Consider the following 20,990-nt stretch of genomic DNA (forward strand, 5'->3'; position numbering starts at 1 on the left):
TCACCATTGCACTTTTAGGCTTAGGATTTTATATATATATATAGAGTAGATGTATATAGTGGCCTACAGGGGGCAGTCCAGCTCCCTAAACCCGACACAAGCATACTTGGGCACAAGTTTTGCACAGCGCACAAGTTTTATTTTCATGGGAAATGCTTCCCTAATTATTTCCCACCAGCCAGCACCAACACAGTACTAAGGACAATAAATAAGCACAGATAAGCAGTTCTTTCTTTCTCTTCCTTTTCTCTCTCCGTCTCCACCTCCTCCTTCCTCCAACAAGCTTCTCCTGCTCCCTCCTGACTCTGGCTCCCCATATGTAGGCAGCAGGCTCCTTTTATTCTGCACCTGGGAGTACTTCCAGTGGCCCATTAGTGTGGCACGGAAGAACTTCCAGGTGAGGCGGAAGCTCAACTAAGTAGGGCTCTGCAGTCCCTGCAGCACCCCCTGGCGGCACCCATGGGCTGTGCTGAAACCCCAACTCCCATGGAGCCCTGTAGGAATCTGAGGCACCGCTGCAACACAGTGGGGCTGCCATCTAGTGCACCAGGGGAGGTGATGCCCTATGTGTGTTCTCTCCCTCAGTTCTTCTAATATACAGGCGTCCTGGTTGGGTAAATATGTATATGATATATGTGTGTGTATACAGTATATATATATATATATATATATATATCCATCCATTTTCCAACCCGCTGAATCCGAACACAGGGTCACGGGGGTCTGCTGGAGCCAATCCCAGCCAACACAGGGCACAAGGCAGGAACCAATCCTGGGCAGGGTGCCAACCCACCACAGGACACACATAAACACACCAAGCACACACTAGGGCCAATTTAGAATCGCCAATCCACCTAACCTGCATGTCTTTGGACTGTGGGAGGAAACCGGAGTGCCCGGAGGAAACCCACACAGACACGGGGAGAACATGCAAACTCCACGCAGGGAGGACCCGGGAAGCGAACCCAGGTCCCCAGGTCTCCCAACTGCAAGGCAGCAGCGCTACCCACTGCGCCACCGTGCCACCCCTATATATATATATATATATATATATATATACTGTATATATATATATATATATATATGAAATCCACTGGGATTCTACATTGTAGAACAGTACAATGTGAAAATTCCCAAGAGGGTGAATACTGCTTATAGGAGCTGTAAATATACTGTAAATCAAATGAACATAAGCAGAAAAATAATTAGAAACATTTAATCAAGCTATATTAACTTTATGACAGTTATGTTTGCCTGTTAATTTGTATGAGTATTCTTCAATATACCTTTGTTATTTCATTGTATATTTTAATAGTGAGCGCCATCCCAAACCCCTTTAGATTTTAACAACGAATTAAAAGTACAATTTGACGCAGTCAGGTTAAGCAGCTTGTTGAAGATCACACATATGCCGAGCCCTAACCTCTCAGTGTGTGCTTTTCATTAATATTCAATTAGCCACAGTGTTAGTTTAACAAAGACAGAGACTTTATGTGATCTTGGGGACCCAAAGCCTATCTTGGAGTCATCAGGTGCTGTTCAGACTCCACCCCCTGGGCTGGACTCTGACCAATCACAAAGCAGATTTCCACACACTCCTACTAGTATCATTTATAGACACCAGTCAGCCCAGCATGCATATCTTGTGGATGTGGGCGGAAAGTCGAGTGACCTGAGAAAACCCACACAGGAAACACTTGGACGTGTTTAACCTCCTCTAGGAATGTAATGAGTACTGGAGATCTAAGTGTGTTTTTGTTAAATGGTTTGTTTGGGGGCTGCTGCAGGATTATGATAACTGTTGTCCTTGTGTTGGATGTTTGAGTTCAGGTTTATTTGTATGACCTTCACCAGAAACAGATTCCTGAAGTATTCACTTTACTATACTTTACATAAAAAGAGCCAGAAATTGGGTATCTAAAGCCTTGAAGAAGTAGCTTAAAACTATTATGGCGTTGCAATGCCCATTACAATGAAATTATTTGTAGTAATAATTTCAATTATAATGTCTTTTGAATAGAATTTGTATTTTCTGCTGGTGTTCCAGCAGAGTATGGAGTATGCCAGTATGGTATTGTTGCATATCTTTTAATATTTTTTGGATTTCATTTCAATAATGCTCGGCTGGCCAAACCCCTGAATGCTGACTGAGAACATAATGCATCATGAGCTTCGATGTAACCAAAGATGGGGGTTTCCTGCTGTTGCTTCAGTGCTCCAGTGTTATGTTATTTGAACTTTATTCCTCCTGTATGTTCTTGTGAGTTTTGTTTTTTTCTGGGTACTCCAGTCTGCGTTTTTCTCCTTATTCCCTGAAGACATGTTTGGTGTTAATTGGTGATAATAAATTGTCCCGGCCTGTGTCATGTTTTAGCCTGGCTGCGGTTCACAGTCTTGTTTTGTGTCTTTTTTGTTAATTTTTGTGCCATCTATTTAAGTTAATGTTGCTTTTGTGTATTTTTCTTTGTGTTTGATGTTCTCTATAAGCTGCCTGTGTTATGCTCCATGTGTTTTGTGGGTGGTCTCACAAGAGGTGGGGCCACTTCCCAATCACTGTCAGGAATTGTCTTCTGGTCTATAAATCTGGAGGGTCTTCCACTGTTCCTGGTGGTTCATTTTGAATTTGCTTGGGAGTTTGGTGAGTGCTTTCTAGTTTTGTTCCTGTGTCTTTAGGGTATTTTTAAATTTTTGATTATTAGCTCTGTATTTTGGCTAGTCTATTGGGACTTGGGTTGCCTTGCTGGCAATTTGTTTTTCCATCCATAGATAGATAGATAGACAGACAGACATCGGAATATCTAAAAAATAAGAAAATTAAAAAGAAAGAAAACTTCTGACTTGGCAGTCCCAGTCCCAGTGAGGCACTATATAGGCATATTGCTGCTGATATAAAGGAGACCCCATAGCGTTTCTTCACATACTTCTGCTGAGTAATTCATTGGCTGGAAGTCCTCAGCGTTACTAGAGAGTCAGCCTTTAGCTATAGGGTCGTTAAATTCTAAAATAATCTACCTGCCAGTGTTAAAACATCCCATTGGTTTTAGCATTTAAATCTAAACTGAACACGCATTATTTTAACATAAGTTATTCTTGTTAGACCTGCTTCTTAGGTTATTTGTATTGGTTTCTAATAGGGTTTAATAGTCTGTTACTGAATTTTCTCATCTCTGTGTCTTTTGGTCAAATTTCATTGTAGAAGGTGTCCTTGGAGTGGATGTCTTGTTGCCAATGATGTATCCAGTTTCACGTCTTTGATGTACTTTTCTGGTGCCTTCATCATCTGAACACACTTTGGTCCACTGTAGATGGCCTATATTGAGACAAGGTGTCTGGCTGAACTATGATAGCTTGAATCTGGAACTAGGATTTTATTTTCCTCTTCTACATTGTCATTTGATTTGATTAAGAACCTCATTGTTTTGACAAAAGTGTACTATGAAGATTGTAGCTTTTGTTAATGTAAAGGCTGGGATCAAGACAAATTCTATCATTTTCTGACTTATAATAAGATCTTGTAACCAGCAATATTCAAGTGAAAAAAATGAATACTCTTCGGAAGCATAATTAAAGAATAAAAAGCTTTGATGGTTGCATGAGTCTGCATATCTTTTATAATTGGGATTGTTACTGTATTGAGGTTTAACCAACCATATTTCAGACTATGTGAATGCACAATTTGCCTTCACCTAACAACAACTGAAGTGATTCTGATTCACCCCTAAATAAAACCAGCTCCTCCTGAAGGTTCTTTTTTGCATTTTGCAGACCATCACACACATGAGTGTAATGGGCTATAAATTAATTTTTCAAAGAAAAGGACATTTCTGTGTGCTGCTTTTAGGAAAAACACATGTAAATAATAAATGTAACGGGCACCCTTTGTTTGAGACTGGGATAAGTGAAAATGCAAATTTCCTAAATAATTCTGTTACAGGTTATGGTTGGTAGCTGTCTACAGGACGTAGATATTTTACCTGTCTCGTAAAAGAGTCACCTGCTTTGAAGATCAAACTGCTTTGATTGGCATCTCATCAACACACTGTACAGTATTGTGAATAGATAGATAGATATGAAAGGCACTATATAATAGATAGATGGATAGACAGATATGAAAGGCACTATATAATAGATAGATCTGAAAGGTGCTATATAATAGATATAAATAGATAGATAGATCTGAAAGGCACTAGATAGATAGAAGTGAAAGGTACTATACAATAGATAGATAGATAGATAGATAGATAGATAGATAGATAGATAGATAGATAGATAGATAGATAGATAGATAGATGAAGAAGTGAGCAGTCTGATGCCCCTGTTCACAAAGTCTTTGAGAATTAAGAAAATCATTTTTTTCATTTGTTCACTGGCCTTGTGCCGTCGATCAAACACTTGGCCCAATGGTGTTTAGTGCGGCTACCAGACATCACCAGAGTTTTGCGTTTGACTTGCGTAGTGTGTGTCATATTCATGTTTTGTCCATATTATTTTGCCTTGTCCATTTTCACTTCAAAGCCATTTAATAATAAAGTCAAAATGTTGCTGTCTCATTTTAGTCAGTAGGTTTTCCTGAGCAGTGGATGCTGGTGAGGCTCTCACGTTATATAGCATTTAAATCTCAATATCAGATGATGACAATGTCACGAATATCTGACACCAGTTGAGACAGAGCAGGCACCAGTATCCCATTGCTTGAGTGATTTTTTTATGACGTGAAATATGCATGAACATCCATGTCCTTCTGGCCAATAGCAAAAGAGGGACAGACATTATTAGTTAGTTGAGTTGGTAAATCTACACACTTCCAGTATATGGTATGGCTCCACCAGAAGTTTCATACCAAAAACCCCACTGCTGTGTACATTATAATTATATACAGTTGGAGCTTAGTAGCTGTATGTACTGTACGTGTGTGCGATTCTATGTACATATTGCATGGAGTTTTTATGTTTTATTGCATGTTACTTTGTGTTTAATTGTAACAGGCTATGTAAATGTGTATGGTTCTCTGTGTTTTAAATATGAAGTGTGCTCAATGCAAGTAAAACTAATTTAATTTGTAGAAATTTAAGAGTATTAAAATCATCCTGCCTTCTGCAGGATTTAAATTCTGGTGAACAAAGATATCCTGAATAATGTGATATCCAAAATTAGCAACTAAATGTACATTAATTATGTCTGATTGTTTGTTCTGGCTATTTCTATTTACAGATGCTGGAATTTTAGCCAAGAAGTTCATAGAGCAGGGCATCCTGGTGCCAGATCATGTTGTAACTCGGTTGATGCTTAACAGACTGGAGAAAATGACCAACCGGAGCTGGCTTCTAGATGGTATGTGTTATACATAACATACTGTAATAATCCACAATATTATCTAACCCCATAACCTAATTCAAAATTGAGGTGGAGGTGGAAGAGGTGGCAGTCCATCACGGGGCCCAGTCACACATACACTTTCAAAGAATGAATTTGGAATCAACAATTTGAGGATGTGCGAGCCAATAGGCCCTCTCTCCAATACATCTCTCTATTATAATAAAAAAATCTTGGGAGACAAAACTATTTTATCCTGCAATGAGACATGATCTTTTGAAGAGAGACACTTTCATGTCCCGCGAGACGAGATTTTGTGTCAAGAGATTTAACCACACCCGGGGCTGGAAATAAAAGACAAAGAGTAGATGACAAAGTAGAACGTCGTATAGAATTCAAAAACATTGGCGCGATACACATGCAGAGCAGTTTAGAAATAATGGAAGTACAACAATTCGAAAGTCTCAAAAAAATGATAGTAAACATCGCATTAATGCCAACAAACGGAAATTATTACTCGGTGAAATAACGGAAAAGAGATTTAAACTTTAAGTGAGAGACTTGTAGATCGTCTAATTCATTTTGTCATCAGAGTAAAGTAGTGTTTCTTCCCAATGAAGAGGCGTATCTGCGAGAATTAAAACATTTGTTGTTTGTTGAAAGTGAAATCCCGTGACAGACAATGAGCCAAGACTTTATGCAAAGAGATTTAGAAAAGTCCTGCCCACATCGAAAACATTTACAACCACACACACGGTCCAATCATTTCTCATTTGTGTGAATGCTCTTGTCAGACACATTTCTTGTAGAGAGAAAGAAACGATATTCACTTACGGGCAGTTATATGTTGCGTTGTCACGATGTAATTCCGACGGAATCAAAATTCAGTCTGATATTAATGAAAAAGTAAAAGCGAAAAAAGATCGAATATATGGACATAGGTGATATGACAGAAGTATTTAGATATTGTTCGGCTTTAAACTTTAAGTCGGAGACTTGTAGATTGTCTAATTCATGTTGCCATCAGGGAAAAGTAGTGTTTCTTCCCAGTGAAGAGGCCTATCCACGAGAATTAAAAATTTTGTTGTCTTCAGAACGGAAGAGACGTGAAGTTGCTGGCGTGTAGTGCAGGCAGAGGGGTTGGCGAGTGAAGTGAGCAGGTGGGTGAAGCCCCCTAGTCCTCAAAAAGAAAATGAATCCTCTGCCCCTTCAATTTCTTTTGTTTTCTGTAGAAATGAACCCTGGTTTACTTGATGGCTTCCGGCAGCTGTTTTTTTTTACCAAAATGCACAAAACTTCAATCAACCGTCTGTCTGGTGCCATCACTCGTCTCTTCTTCTTTCAAACCTGCTTTTTTAACCGTTTGAGGCACGGTCAGCCCTCTCCTCACTTCAAGAAGGTGCTCCTTTCAAGGCAGACCACAGACTTCCATAACACATTCAAAGTCTCTTCACAATTTACAGAAACAAAAAAAGGTACAAATAGACACGGACTACAAAATACACACAACAACTCTTACAACCGAGACGTGGCATCTGGCAGTGAGTGGCTAATAGATGCCCTGTAGTAAACTGTCGAAGCCGTTGTACTAAAGTGTGACCAAATAATACTTCAGTATAGAATACCATGGGTGGTATAGTCTGTCACACCGGTAATGCAATGTGGGGCCAATGATTTTCTTTATTATACCTAAACTTATGGGATTTCAAGCAGTCTGCAAATGACCCCGTGGTAATGAGTGGGTCCCGTTACTTCTGAGTATTAACTGAACACTCAAATCTTACTTTGCTGCTGTGGAATATACAACAGATCAGCTATGGAGATTGCTATTAATTAGGGTATTCATAGTCCAAATTAGACAAATCACATGGCACATTGTAATGGGGATTCAAGTATGTTCATTAATTAAAATATGCAAAAGAGAAATGAACTGGAGTTAAGAACTGAAAACAAAAAACTTGTTTGTTAATGTTCTTTTTGCTCTTGTCCATTTCAAATATCTAGAGTTGTTGTATTTGTGATAATAGATATATAATAGTGTCTTTTAATAAAAAGTTTTAAGTTTTTGGACAAGAAGTAGATCTTCTAAGTGAAAAAGTTAAAAAGTTCCATTTGTTTTCTGGGTTTTACTGCTTTGATGTTTACTGAAACCCAAAGTGCCTTTAGGAGATTCAATTAACTGCTCACTCAGGATGTGAAATTTGTGGTGAGGGTACGAGGGGAACAAAGCTGTCATTTGTGACGTACTGTAATTATGAAGCGACATGATCTGTGAGCACACACGGACGCTTTTGACGCGGCCTACTTGAACATGGACTACACTTTGTGATGTCGGAAGGGTGGATTTAGTTTTATGAGCTCCGAATTTTGGAGACAGAATGAGTTTGGAAGAATGAGTGCGACTTCAACCTTCAGGAAGAAAGCTGGGGGGATGACAGGCAGGTTTGATGGTCCTCGGTGAAAAGAAGACAATAAAAAGTCAATCTGGCTAGTAAGAAAGATACACCAAGAGAAGACAGAGACGTAAAGAAAGTGGACTAAAGACAAGATGACCTGGCTACACAACAAAGTGACCAGAAAAAGCTAGAAATGAGGACTTGACCAAAGACTGTGTATGTACTGTAACTACTAAGATTATGGGCCACCTGGAATTGACACACACATCAACTTGATCCTTGTTATCTGCCAGAATTACACTAGATAGGTGTTGTATCGAATTAAAAGTCACATCTCTATTTTGCTTTGGTTTAGGTACTAATTATTTTATATACAGATTAAATCCTATTAAGTCTACTTTCCTTCTTGTTCTTTTTGTTCTACTTGTTCTGCAGACAGCTGGGAAATTAGTAATTTTCTTAGGTAGATCAATTAATACTGTAAGAAGTAAACTACAGTAACAGTTATACCAAAGACTATAGTCTTGGTGGCAAGTGTAATGCAACTGTGAATTACATGATTCTTAAAAGATGGTCAGCATATCCATATTACTAAACGAGAATGGTAAACCGGATATGGACGCAGGGACATGGGCTGTGGACGCAAAAGACGTAGTGCGCAGGCGCCACACAAAGCCCCCCTCCAAGCAACGGAAAATAAGAAATGAGGCGCCGCGCCCATAGCACACAAAAAAAAGGAGTCAGACGCAGGCGCCACACAAACCCATGGCACACAGTGCCACACGAAGCCCATAGCACACGAAACGGGACACACACAAAAAAGAGGATTCAGACCCACGACACACAAAGCCCCCCTCCACTAACAGAAATAAGAAATGAGGCAACGCGCCCCTAGCACACCAAAAACAAAGGAGTCAGACGCAAGCGCCACATAGTACACGAAATGGTACGCACACAAAAAAGAGGATTCAGACCCACGACACACAAAGCCCCCCTCCACTAACAGAAATAAAAAATGAGGCAACGCGCCCCTAGCACACAAAAACAAGGAGTCACACTCAAGCGCCACACAAAGCCCATAGCACACAAAACGGGACAGACTATGGATTTCACACACTAACATAAATAAGAAATGAGACACAAAGCACCCCTCCACTAACAGAAATAAGAAATGAGGCAATGCGCCCATATCACACAAAAAAGAGGAGTCAGACACACACCCCAAAGTGAAACGGGACAGACTACGGACTCCACACACGGTCACCCATCGAGCCCGAGATTGAGGCTCAAAAACGGAAGAGCAACCAAAAACGAACACTCGAGATCATACAGAAACCCCACACATACGGACAACACAACATATTTGAATCAGATTATCCCCACCTAACAGTGAAACAGGACAGTCTAAGGAGTCCACAAAACTTCACAAATCAAGCCCGAGATGGTACTGAAAAAGAGGATTCACACCCCCACACCACAGTTAAACGGGACAGACTACGGAGTCCTCAAAGGGTCACACATCAAACCCAACATATTACAGAAAGAGATTTGTGTTTTGGAAAACGGCAGATACTACGATAGAAGCATTCGCCTACAACTCGCATCTGAAATCAACGTACAGACTATACAGCACATTCCACGCACTTCTAAAAAGACGCACGCCGACAAACGACGTCATACATAAACAACAAGAGACCGGACTACAATACATATACAGGCGCGACACCTGATGGGTAATAATACGAAGAAACGAACAGTCCGTATTAAACATACGTCATCTAAACACGTTCAAACTATACAGCATAGGTGAATCTCATTACAATGATGCACTATTAACCGTACAACCACAGAAAAGGCTCCATATTAACAGTGAGTGCGATCCTCCTTATTATTTATCCATATTACTAACGATAAAGAACAAACAAGTCATGAATTCACGATCACGGGTACAAAACAATACGGCTCGAGTAACGGGACCACAAACACAAACCCCCATGAAAAAAAACAATACACGTTGGCGCGTACAACGCGCTTCTGAAACCGCGGAAGAAAAAATGTGTTGGCTCAAAAAACGCATGTCACTCGTTATTCAAAATACCAGTCCCAATCACAGAAACATCGGTATCCACTATGAAAATGAACAGTAACAATGCACGTGACATCCGTCTTGCAAAACTGTTAATTATAAATGAATGTACAATGGCATCCAGTCACTTACTCAACACCATTGATAAACTTCTACAAACGTCGATGAATAATAATATTCCCTTTGGGGGAAAGGTACTTTTATTAGGAGGAGATTTTAGACAGTGCTTAGCTATTGTTCCACATGCCATGCGCTCAGCTATTGTTCAGTCCACCTTAAAATACGCGGACATTTGGCATTGCTTTCAAAAGATACAATTGGTACAAAACATGCGATGTCCAGATCCAGAATATAACAATTGGTTATTACAACTGGGAGATGGGACACTCACCAATACAGATGGACTTCACCCAGATATTATTACAATTCCTCAAGCCTTTATCTGCGACGACTTAGTTACGGAGATATTTGGAACAACAATCTCATTAGACCAAATACCCCTTTTAACACAACGGACTATATTATGTCCAAAAAATATTAATGTTGATCACATTAATAACCAAGTCATTGCATTACTTCCTGGAGAGGCACGACTCTTTCTAAGCTCTGACAAAGTTGACTCTGATGATGACAATGACCATCTTAATTTCCCCTTACAATATTTGAACACTATTAACCCAGCCAGATTACCACAACACAATCTTAACCTTAATATCGGAACAATAATCATGCTATTAAGAAACCTTAACACTAAACAAGGTTTATGCAATGGTACACGTTTAGTCGTCAACACCATGACACACAATGTTATTGAAGCAAAACTTCTTACAGGATCACATGCTAACAATACTGTTCTGATTCCTAGAATTGACCTTACAAGTTCTGACCTAGAATTACCTTTTACACTTAAACGGCGACAGTTCCCCATTAAACCTGCATTTGCCATGACCATCAACAAATCACAAGGACAAACCATGTACAAGGTTGGCATCTACCTCTCTGAGCCCGTTTTTGGACATGGACAACTTTATGTGGCCTTCTCAAGAGTTCGACGTTCATCTGACGTTATAGTTAAGGTTATAAATGATCCATGCCAACGAAAACTCATTCAAGGACAAGACACCATCTTTACTACTAATGTTGTGTACAAGGAAATTTTCCAATAAATCTTTACACTGTGCCATGCAGTTTATTCTTTGCTTCCTATATGCGTCATCTACACCTTCACACTATGCTATATCTCATACATACATCACGCTATTTGTAATTACCCAACACCAGGGGTTGGCGAGCGAAGCGAGCAGGGGGCGGAGCCCCCTAGTGAACTGAGAAAAAGGAGTAGCAACAGAGGTGTAACATACAGTTGGAGTCTACAGAAAAAGAATCTGTGCATCTGATAGAAGGGAGTGTAATGTTTCCAGGAAAGGTGTGCTCTAAAACCTCTATCTATCTATTATATAGTGCCTTTCACATCTATCTATCTATCTATCTATCTATCTATCTATCTATCTATCTATCTATCTATCTATCTATCTATCTATCTATCTATCTATCTATCTATAGATAGATAGATGTGAAAGGCACTATATAACAGATAGATAGATATGAAAGGCACTATATAATAGATAGATAGATAGATAGATAGATAGATAGATGTGAAAGACACTATATATCTATTATATGGTGCCTTTCATATCTCTATCTATCTATCTATTATATGGTGCCTTTCATATCTATCTATCTATCTGTTATATAGTGCCTTTCACATCTACCTATCTACCTATCTATTATATGGTGCCTTTCATATCTATCTATCTATCTATCTATTATATAGTGTCTTTCATATATATCTATCTTAGAAAGTAAAAATGTTAGGTTTGAATACACAATGGGCGGTCGGAAAATCGAGAGTACACCTTATGAGAAGGATTGAGGAGTCATAGTGGACTCTAAGCTATCGACTTCCAGTCAGTGTTCAGAAGTCATTAAGAAGGCTAACAGAATGTCAGGTTATATAGCGCCTTGATGTGTGGAGTACAAGTCACAGGAGGTTCTGCTCAACCTTTATAATGCACTGGTGAGACCTCATCTGCAGTACTGGGTGCAGTTTTGGTCTCCAGGCTACAAAAAGGACATAGCAGCACTAGAAAAGGTCCAGAGAAGAGCAACAGGGCTGAGTCCAGGGCTACAGGGGATGAGTTATGAGGAAAGATTAAAAGAGCTGAGCCTTTACAGTTTAAGAAAAAGAAGATTAAGAGGAGACCTGACTGAAGTGTTTAAAATTATGAGGGGAATTAGTCCAGTGGATCGATACAGTGACTTTAAAACGAGATCATCAAGAACACGGGGACACAGTTTGAAACTTGTTAAGGGCAAATTTCGCACAAACATTAGGAAGTTTTTCTTTAGACAAAAAATGATAGACACTTGCAATAAGTGACCAAGTAGTGTGGTAGACAGTAAGACGTTGGGGTCTTTCAAAATTCGACTTGATGTTTTTTGGAAGGAATAAGTGGACAGGACTGGCGAGCTTTGTTGGGCTGAATGGCCTGTTCTCATCTAGATAGAACATTAGAACAATCGATCTATCTATCTATCTATCTATCTATCTATCTATCTATCTATCTATCTATCTATCTATCTATCTATCTATCTATCTATCTATCTATCTATCTATCTATCTATCTATCTATCTATCTATCTATCTATCTATCTATCTATCTTATAGTACCAAACCTGATTCAGCCTCAGAGGCTATACATCTGTCATGATTGGAAATGCAATTGGAAAGTTAAATAAAAACATAAAAATAGGATTTTAATCTCTGTTGTGATCGGGTGGATTAAAGCACATTCCCAGCTGGTGAGAACCAAATGTCCTGTGTGACTAGCAGTTAAACCTCATAATCTGCACCACAAGAGTAATGCGCATGGGTGAGCATCCTCTCAATGCAGTCGCACTTTGGGTGTGATGTGGACACAGTAACTTTGATACTATGTAGTAAATGTTAATCAAGTTTTCCAAAGGGAATGTTATTAGTGCATATTTACAGTCCTAAAGGCAGTAGACATGTGATCAGAGATAAACTAAATAGCGGTAACATTCATATAGCAGGCTACTGGAGAGTAAATATGCAACATCATATAGTACAGTGAAATTAAATTCACCCGATACGTCTACTGTCTAAATGAAGCTGAAGCATATCACTGTACACCCTTCGCAGTGCTTGCCATCTGCTGTAGAGTTGCCCACATGAAACAGTTCCTTTCTGCAGTATGCAAAGTAGCACACAATTTTCCTATTCTCATCTAGTAATCAGATAAAGAGGCATTCTGTTCACAGAGCTGTATTTGGTAAATTAACCACATGGTTATTGCAAACGCAGTGCTACACAAGCACAGCTCTGGTCGACCCTTGATGGTGATATTTAATTTCTGCCAAAGAAAGAAGTCTATGAGATGCCCGCAGGGTATTTATTGTTACTTCTGGTTCGCTTCAATGTTTGCTGTGTAAAATGCAACTGAACTAACTGGAGGTTGAAACAACAAAGTAAATAACCATCTTCTGATTCAGAACAAAGCAAATGGATGACTATGAGTATGAAAAGGCCTTAATTCTATCCTCCTGCTGAATACAGACTTATTGCACACCAAAGGTTGTCTCTGCTCGGCTCCTGCACACTCCTGCTGGCTGCTAGTCCTCTCAGTATTGCAACAATAAGCCTGCTCTCATACAGACAGAATGTCTTCAAATAAATGTTGCCACTTGATTGGATTACAGTGTTCTCTTCACTGCTGTAACCCTAATATTTTTCTGCACTGCTGATTGGCTGAAAAAAAGTGCATAAAGTCTTATCAGGAGAGGCTGAAATGATCTCCTCTGGGTGCTGTTAGAAGATGCTCCATGGGCATATCTGTCTAACTATTATATAGTGCCTTTCATATCTATCTATCTATCTATCATATAGTGCCTTCACATCTTTCTATCTATCTATCTATTATATACAGTGGAACCTCGGTTCATGACCGTAATTCGTTCCAAAACTCTGGTCGTAACCCGATTTGGTCGTGAACCGAAGTAATTTCCCCCATAGGATTGTATGTAAATACAATTAATCTGTTCCAGACCATACAAACTGTATGTAAATATTTTTTTTTAAGTTTTTAAGCACAAACATAGTTAATTAAACCATAGAATGCACAGCATAATAGTAAACTAAATGTAAAAACATTGAATAACACTGAGAAAACCTTGAACAGAGAAAACTAACACTGCAATAGTTCACGCTATAGCGATACCAACCGCTGGCTAAAAACACTTTTTTTTTTTAATGAGTTTTAAGCACAGGGAAATAAATGAACATTTGAAAAAATCCATAATTTAATAAACCACCAAGAAAAGTAACATTGCAACAATGCATGCTATGAACCGATCGCTGTAAACAGAAGTGAAAACAAAATCAAGCCCAGTGCATTCTTTAACTGCCTTCCTACCTGAATGCGTCCAGCTCTCTCTCTCTCTGGCGCTGCCTGTGTGTGTGTCTCTCTCTCTCTCTCTCTTTCTCACTGCTCAGGAAATGCATAGGGAGAGACTGAACTTGTACAAACCAAAAGGGAAACTGGCTTGTTCGTATACCGAGTGTGTGGTCGTGAACCGAGGCAAAAGTTTGGCGAACTTTTTGGTCGTAAACCGATTTGTATGTGTTCCGAGATGTTCGTGAACCGAGGTTCCACTGTAGTGCCTTTCATATCTATCTAGCTATCTATCTACCGTCAGATAACGTAGCATAGATCCTGACTGTCAGTAATTTATTAATTTATTTTATCATGTAACATTCCATACAATCAAGTCGAACGTAACAAAGCTAAATTCAATTCAACCCCCCACCATGAGTAATTTATAATCTTGGATTCTTTTTTTTATTAAAACTAAGTTCTGACAAAATCATCATTAAACATAAATGACAACAATCCAAATGTTTTATTTTTTTTAAATTTCGAGTAAGTTCACGATTTCTATTTTTTGCTGGTTAAAGCTAGTGCTCTGGAACACTAGCACCCATGAACCTGTGGGTTCTAAGAATTAGACAAGCTCTTTTTAATTTATGTATTTTGTTTTTACCTCCAGAAATATACTACTGTTCAAAAGTCTGAGGTCACCCAGAAATGTTAATGTTTTTGATAAAAATGGATACCTTCTACTATCAAGATACTATTAAATTGATCTAAAAAATATTGACAAGACAGTACTAGTGTTACTAACGGCTGTCACTGCTTAAAATGACTGATTTTTAATTTATTATTCACATACAGCTGCAAAGGGCAGTTTTAGGAGCCATTTTCATAGTCCTAATGGTCAGCTCCTTTAACTCATCCTTAATTAGTCCTGTTTACATGCTGTTTGGTTATTAGAGAAACCTTTGCAATTGCATTAGCGCCACTGAAGCCTGTTATTCTGTTCAGTTTAGTTGTAAAGTCCTGGCATTCCTAAAGTTCAGTTCTGGGTTCAAAAACAGCCAAAATGAATCAGCTCTCTCAAGAAACGTGTCCGTCTATTGTGTCCTTGCAGAATGAAGGTTATTCCATGTGGAGATTTCTTACCAAGGTGTCTATTACTGTCCTGAGAGAAGAGGCCAAAGTGTATCTGAGCAGGATAGAAAAAGAAGGGGAAGGCCCAGATGGGCAACTGCATAAGAGGAGAAGGACAGCAGAGTGTGTCGTTGAAAAAACAAAGGCCTTGCAGGTCCTCACTTGATTTCTACACTAAACACACACCAAATACCATTGTCATCTGCGACAAAGAAACAACGACTAAAGGATGCTGAGCAGAATATGCTTTTCCACTCGTCTTCAGTCTGACGTCTGTCTTTCTTTCCTATTTTAACCTTTTCTTTTTATTTGCCAATTTCAGATTTTCATTTTTCTTTGAAACTCTGGCTATAAGGCCAGCATCCCAGAATTGTGATTTCTCTGTTGCAGATGACACTGGTGTTTGACATGTCTTTAAGGAAGAAGCCAAAAGAAATGGCAAGCATTACCAGTGATAGTAAGTGTTTAGGGGCGTCTCGTCCAAAATGAATCCTTGGAAGGCCACGGGGCCAGGTAATATACAGTTGAAGGATTGTGCGGAACAGCTAATTGTATATAACATCTCCCTCACTCAAGCCAGAGTCCCCACCTATCTTAAGAGTGCCACCGTTATACTTGTGCCTATGAATTATTTGAACATTCCAGCCCGGATCACAGACAGACGCTAAGGACACAAGTACCAAAGCACACGTGATTTTATTTATACAGTTCCAACAAGCACCAACACACTTTACTTTTCTTTCTTTCTTTCTTTCTTTCTTTCTTTCTTTCTTTCTTTCTTTCTTTCTTTCTTTCTTTCTTTCTTTCTTTCTTTCTCCTCCCAATTCTGGCTCGCGGAGTAGTGTCTGCTGGCTCCTTATGTAGAGTACCCAGAAGTGCTTCAGGTGTCTGATGATGTGTTTCCGGCAGCACTTCCGGGTATTGCAGAAGAGCTGCTCTCCAGGGCTCAGCAGTAATTGTAGCACCCCCTGGCGGCGCCCACAGATCCCAACAAGACTCCCATGAAGCCCTGTGGGAGTCTGAGGCACCACTGCAACCCAGAGGGGCTGCCAGCTGCTATCGTTCCAGAGGAGGTAATGCTCTGGCAACATTTGCTCTCCCGGTGCTCCCAGCATGGAGGCGTCCCGGCCGGGCAAGGACCCCACAGACGCTAACTCAGGTTGTCCTCACTCCAATCGTCATGAAATGCTTTGAGTCGCTTGTTATGCAGCATATCAAGACAAACCTCCCTGCAAACAGAGCTAACCGCTCTACAGACAACACTATATCCACTCTTCTATCATTCATTTAGACTCATTTAGAAAACAAGAACACTTACGACAGAATTTTGCTGGTTGATTTTAGCTCAGCATTTAATATAATCTTACCACAATAGCTGGTAGAGAAAGTGAGCCTGTTGGACGTGGACACTGGATAGTAGATTTCCCAATGCAGAGATGGCAGACTGTCAACGTTGGCAGCAATATATTTGAATCCATCATGATGATCACAGGATCACCTCAAGGCTGTGTGCTGATCCCTTTATCGTTTATTTTATGGACACATGACTGTACTGCCAGTTTCAACAACAATTGCACTATATAGTTTGCGGATGATACCACAGTTGTAGTCCTCGTCAGTAATGAGGACGAGTCAGTTTATAGAAGACAGGTGGAGCAGTTGATGACTGCAAAATTCATATTCATGCTGTCAACACTGACCAAAGAGATGATCGTTGACATCAGGAAGGTCAACCCCCAACTATCACTCACCATTGACCATCAGTGGTTCGGATGTAAAGAGGGTAAACATGACCTACAGCTTTAACACCTCAGCCATTATCAAGAAGGCTCATCAGTGCATCCAGCCATTTTTTTACGGAAGCGCCATTGAAAGCATACTCACTTGTTGTATCACCTCCTGGTTTGGTAACAGCAGAGTGGATGAAAGACCTAGAATGAATAAGATGGAGAGAACTGCTGAAAAGATCATTGGTGCCTCTCTGCAATCTTTGCTGGACATACACAATCAATGCTGCCTTTGCAGAGCTTCCTGCATAATCAGTGATCCCTCCCATCACTCCCACAGTTTGTTGTCCCTAATGCAGACAGCATGAGTATCCATGTAAGTTCAACAAGGTTAATAAATTGTTTTATTTTCCGTCTGCTGTCAGACTGGTAAACTTTAATGGTTAATGTCAATGGTTTTATGTAAATGAGTATTTTAAGCTTATATATAAGCGCACTGCACATACACTTGACTTGATCATTCCTAGTTTTCCTCTTCTTTCTCTGTACGTTTATCATTCGTTTGCTCAGAGGTTGATGCGCTTGCTGCTTCCTGAACAGCTCTCCTTTATTCTACCCTAGCGGCCCGCTTCTTCTCTTCTTTTGTTGGCATCTTTTTGCGTTAAAACTGATTAAGTCAGTGTCTGTGTTGCAATTACTTAGTATGTTTTCTTTAATTTTTCACTTAAGCTGGCACTTAAGTCTTCAATCTGCCTCAATGATTTAAGATATGAAGAGGTAGAGGAAGTGATGGTGAAGATGGTAGGGATGAGAATGGCGCCTGTATGCATGTGCCACACGGCCGACCTGCTACGCACTGCTTAGAATTGATTCTAAAATACAATAAAATAAAATAAAAATAAAAAAAGGAATAACATTGAAGGTCAATCATCACCCCGAAAGAGGATAGCAGAAATCACGTAGTATATGTCTACCAAATCTCAGGTCAATATGTCAAACGGTTTATGAGCTACAGGTGATTTAAAATCCTGGACAGACAAACAGATAGCCATGGTAGTGTATTACAGACAGACAGACAGACAGACAGACAGATAGACAGATAGATAGATGGATAGATGGATAGATAGATGGATGGATGGATGGTGTCGAATATGGCCGGCCGTTCATCCCGGCCAATACCCCCAAGCCGCCAGGTGGAGCCCTGCCTGCAACATAGAGGTGTCCCGAGTTCCAGCAGGGCATCATGGACAATGGAGTTTTTCATCACAGCCCTGCTGGATACCATGAGAACCTCCAGGGGACGCTGCAAGAAGGCCCAGAGACTTTTGTTTCACCTATAACCCGGAAATGCGTATTAGTCACGGCGACAGAGCGAATGACTCACTTCCGGGTTGAAGAAAAGGAGTTTTTATCTGACCTGGAAGTGTTATCAATCACATGGACAGAGAAACACTTCCGGGTCAAGGACTATAAAAGGATTATGGGAAATCTCAGACGTCGAGCTGAGCTGGGTGGAAGGGTGGCAACGCGTCTGGGATAGATAGATAGATAGATAGATAGATAGATAGATAGATAGATAGATATGAAAGGCACTATATAATAGATAGATAGATATGAAAGGCACTATATAATAGATAGATAGACAGATATGAAAGGAACTATATAATAGATAGATAGATACTTTATTAATCCCAAGGGGAAATTCACATACTCCAGCAGCAGCATACTGATAAAGAAACAATATTAAATTAAAGAGTGATAACAATGCAGGTATACAGACAGTCAATAACTTTATATAATGTTAACGTTTACCCCCCCCCCCGTGTGGAATTGAAGAGTCGCATAGTGTGGGCAAGGAATGATCTTCTCAGTCTGTCAGTGGAGCAGGATGGTGACAGCAGTCTGTCGCTGAAGCTGCTCCTCTGTCAGGAGATGATCCTGTTTAGTATCATCTTTTTTTATTATAAAGATATTTTTGTCATTTATTACTTTTTTGCACTGTCCTTGTATTAAATTTGTCTGGTCTTTTAACTGAAATGTTATTTCGAATATAATATATAATAGAATATAATAGAGGAATTAAACGCAGAGGGGCGTCACGGTGGCGCAGTGGGTAGCGCTGCTGCCTCGCAGTTAGGAGACCCAGGTTCGCTTCCCAGTCCTCCCTGCGTGGAGTTTGCATGTTCTTTTCGTGTCTGCGTGGGTTTCCTCCCACAGTCCAAAGACATGCAGGTTAGGTGCATTGGCGGTCCTAAATTGTCCCTAGAGTCTGCTTCGTGTGTGTGTGTGTGTGTGTGTGTGTCCTGTGGTGGGCTGGCGCCCTGCCTGAGGTTTGTTTCCTGGTTTGTTGGCTGGGATTGGCTCCAGCAGACCCTCATGACCCTGTAGTTAGGATATAGCGGGTTGGATAATGGATGGATGGATGGATTAAACACAGATTTCAGTAAACACACAAAAAAAGTCAGTCCAGTCAGAAGTACAACCCATCTGACATATCACAGAAAAAGCTCAAGCTTTTAATCTTAAATCGCAGTAACAACTCCACCCTTACTCAAAGCATGGAGTTAATTCGTATTGAAAACAGGCCCATTGTGTTCCACTTCCTCATAATTAAAACATTAGCAGAGATGCAGGCAGGAGCCCAGCAGATGTTGTTTTTTTTTTAATAACATTAAGGAATTCTTGCCAAATCTTGACGAAGCTCTGTATAGTTCAGTGCAAAAAAAAAAGATTTTTTTTGTAATTTTAGATAATGTATATTATTGACTCACTGAGTTATGGAGGGTGCATTAGGACCTTTTCAGCTGAGCAGGATTAGTGAACACACTAACAATGTAATGTAAGTAATCCCAGTGAGTTTATTATTTATTATCACTAGACAGCCTAATCCCACCTGAAATCACTCCAGACAATGCAGCAAGAGGACCGGAGCTGACTGTCAATCCTACGCCCGTTGCACACCCAACCTACCTGGAAAGGGGGGGGGGTCTCCATTTTTTTTCCCTACAAATTTTCTTTGGGAGATTTGTTTTTTGTCTTCTTATGGAATTAAGGCTGGGGGGCTGTCACACAACAAGGGCCTGTTATAGCCCATTGAGGTTTTCCTTTTGAGATTTTGGGCTGTACAAGAATTCAGTTGTTGTTGTTGTACACTACAATAGATATCTTTGCTAAAAGGGGCTTCAATTTTGGATATTCCCAGTAAATATGCCCTAGCGAAGCCAAAGCTACCTTGCATTGTGCACAGTTTTCCTCCAGTGCCTTTTAGACAGTTTGAACAGTATTCACGGTATACAATTTTGAGCTGAATTTTTCACAAATTGATGAATGACTATTGTCAGTCAGTCATCGTCCAACCTGCTATATCCTAACACAGGGTCACAGGGGTCTGCTGGAGCCAATCCCAGCCAACACAGGGTGCAAGGAAGGAAACAAACCCCGGGCTGGGTGCCAGCCCACCACAGGGCGCACACACACACACCCACACACACACACACACACACACACACACTAGGGACAATTTAGAATCTCCAATGCACCTAACCTGCATGTCTCTGGACTGTGGGAGGAAACCCACGCAGACACGGGGAGAACATGCAAACTCCACGCAGGGAGGACTGGGAAGTGAACCCAAGTCTCCTTTCTGCTACCACTGTGCCACCGTGTCCCCCGAATGACAATTGTGAATTATCAAATTCCAGTCTGATGAAGACTAACTATTATAAATTTCCAGTTTCCTCTCCTTACCTGCAGCATTGACATAAAGGCCTTATTTCTAGCATTGCCTAATGTGATCTACTGGCAAGCAACATGAAACTCATTTGTCAAGTCTGGAAATGCTGTCACCATTCTTCTTAATAGACTTCTAATATTCCTTAAG

The 20,990-nt window shown here is 40.1% G+C and overlaps 1 protein-coding gene across 1 annotated transcript in view; it reads left to right on the forward strand.

Annotated features, from left to right (window-relative positions):
• Window positions 1–20,990, forward strand: part of ak4 (adenylate kinase 4) — a 116,750-nt gene that overhangs the window by 43,384 nt on the left and 52,376 nt on the right. Inside the window, exon 3 of the mRNA XM_028810956.2 lies at window positions 5,212–5,331. Coding sequence (XP_028666789.1) covers window positions 5,212–5,331 — 120 coding nt within the window. The remainder of the gene's footprint in view (window positions 1–5,211; window positions 5,332–20,990) is intronic.

Source organism: Erpetoichthys calabaricus, chromosome 10, assembly GCF_900747795.2.
Source record: "Erpetoichthys calabaricus chromosome 10, fErpCal1.3, whole genome shotgun sequence".
NCBI lineage: Eukaryota > Metazoa > Chordata > Cladistia > Polypteriformes > Polypteridae > Erpetoichthys > Erpetoichthys calabaricus.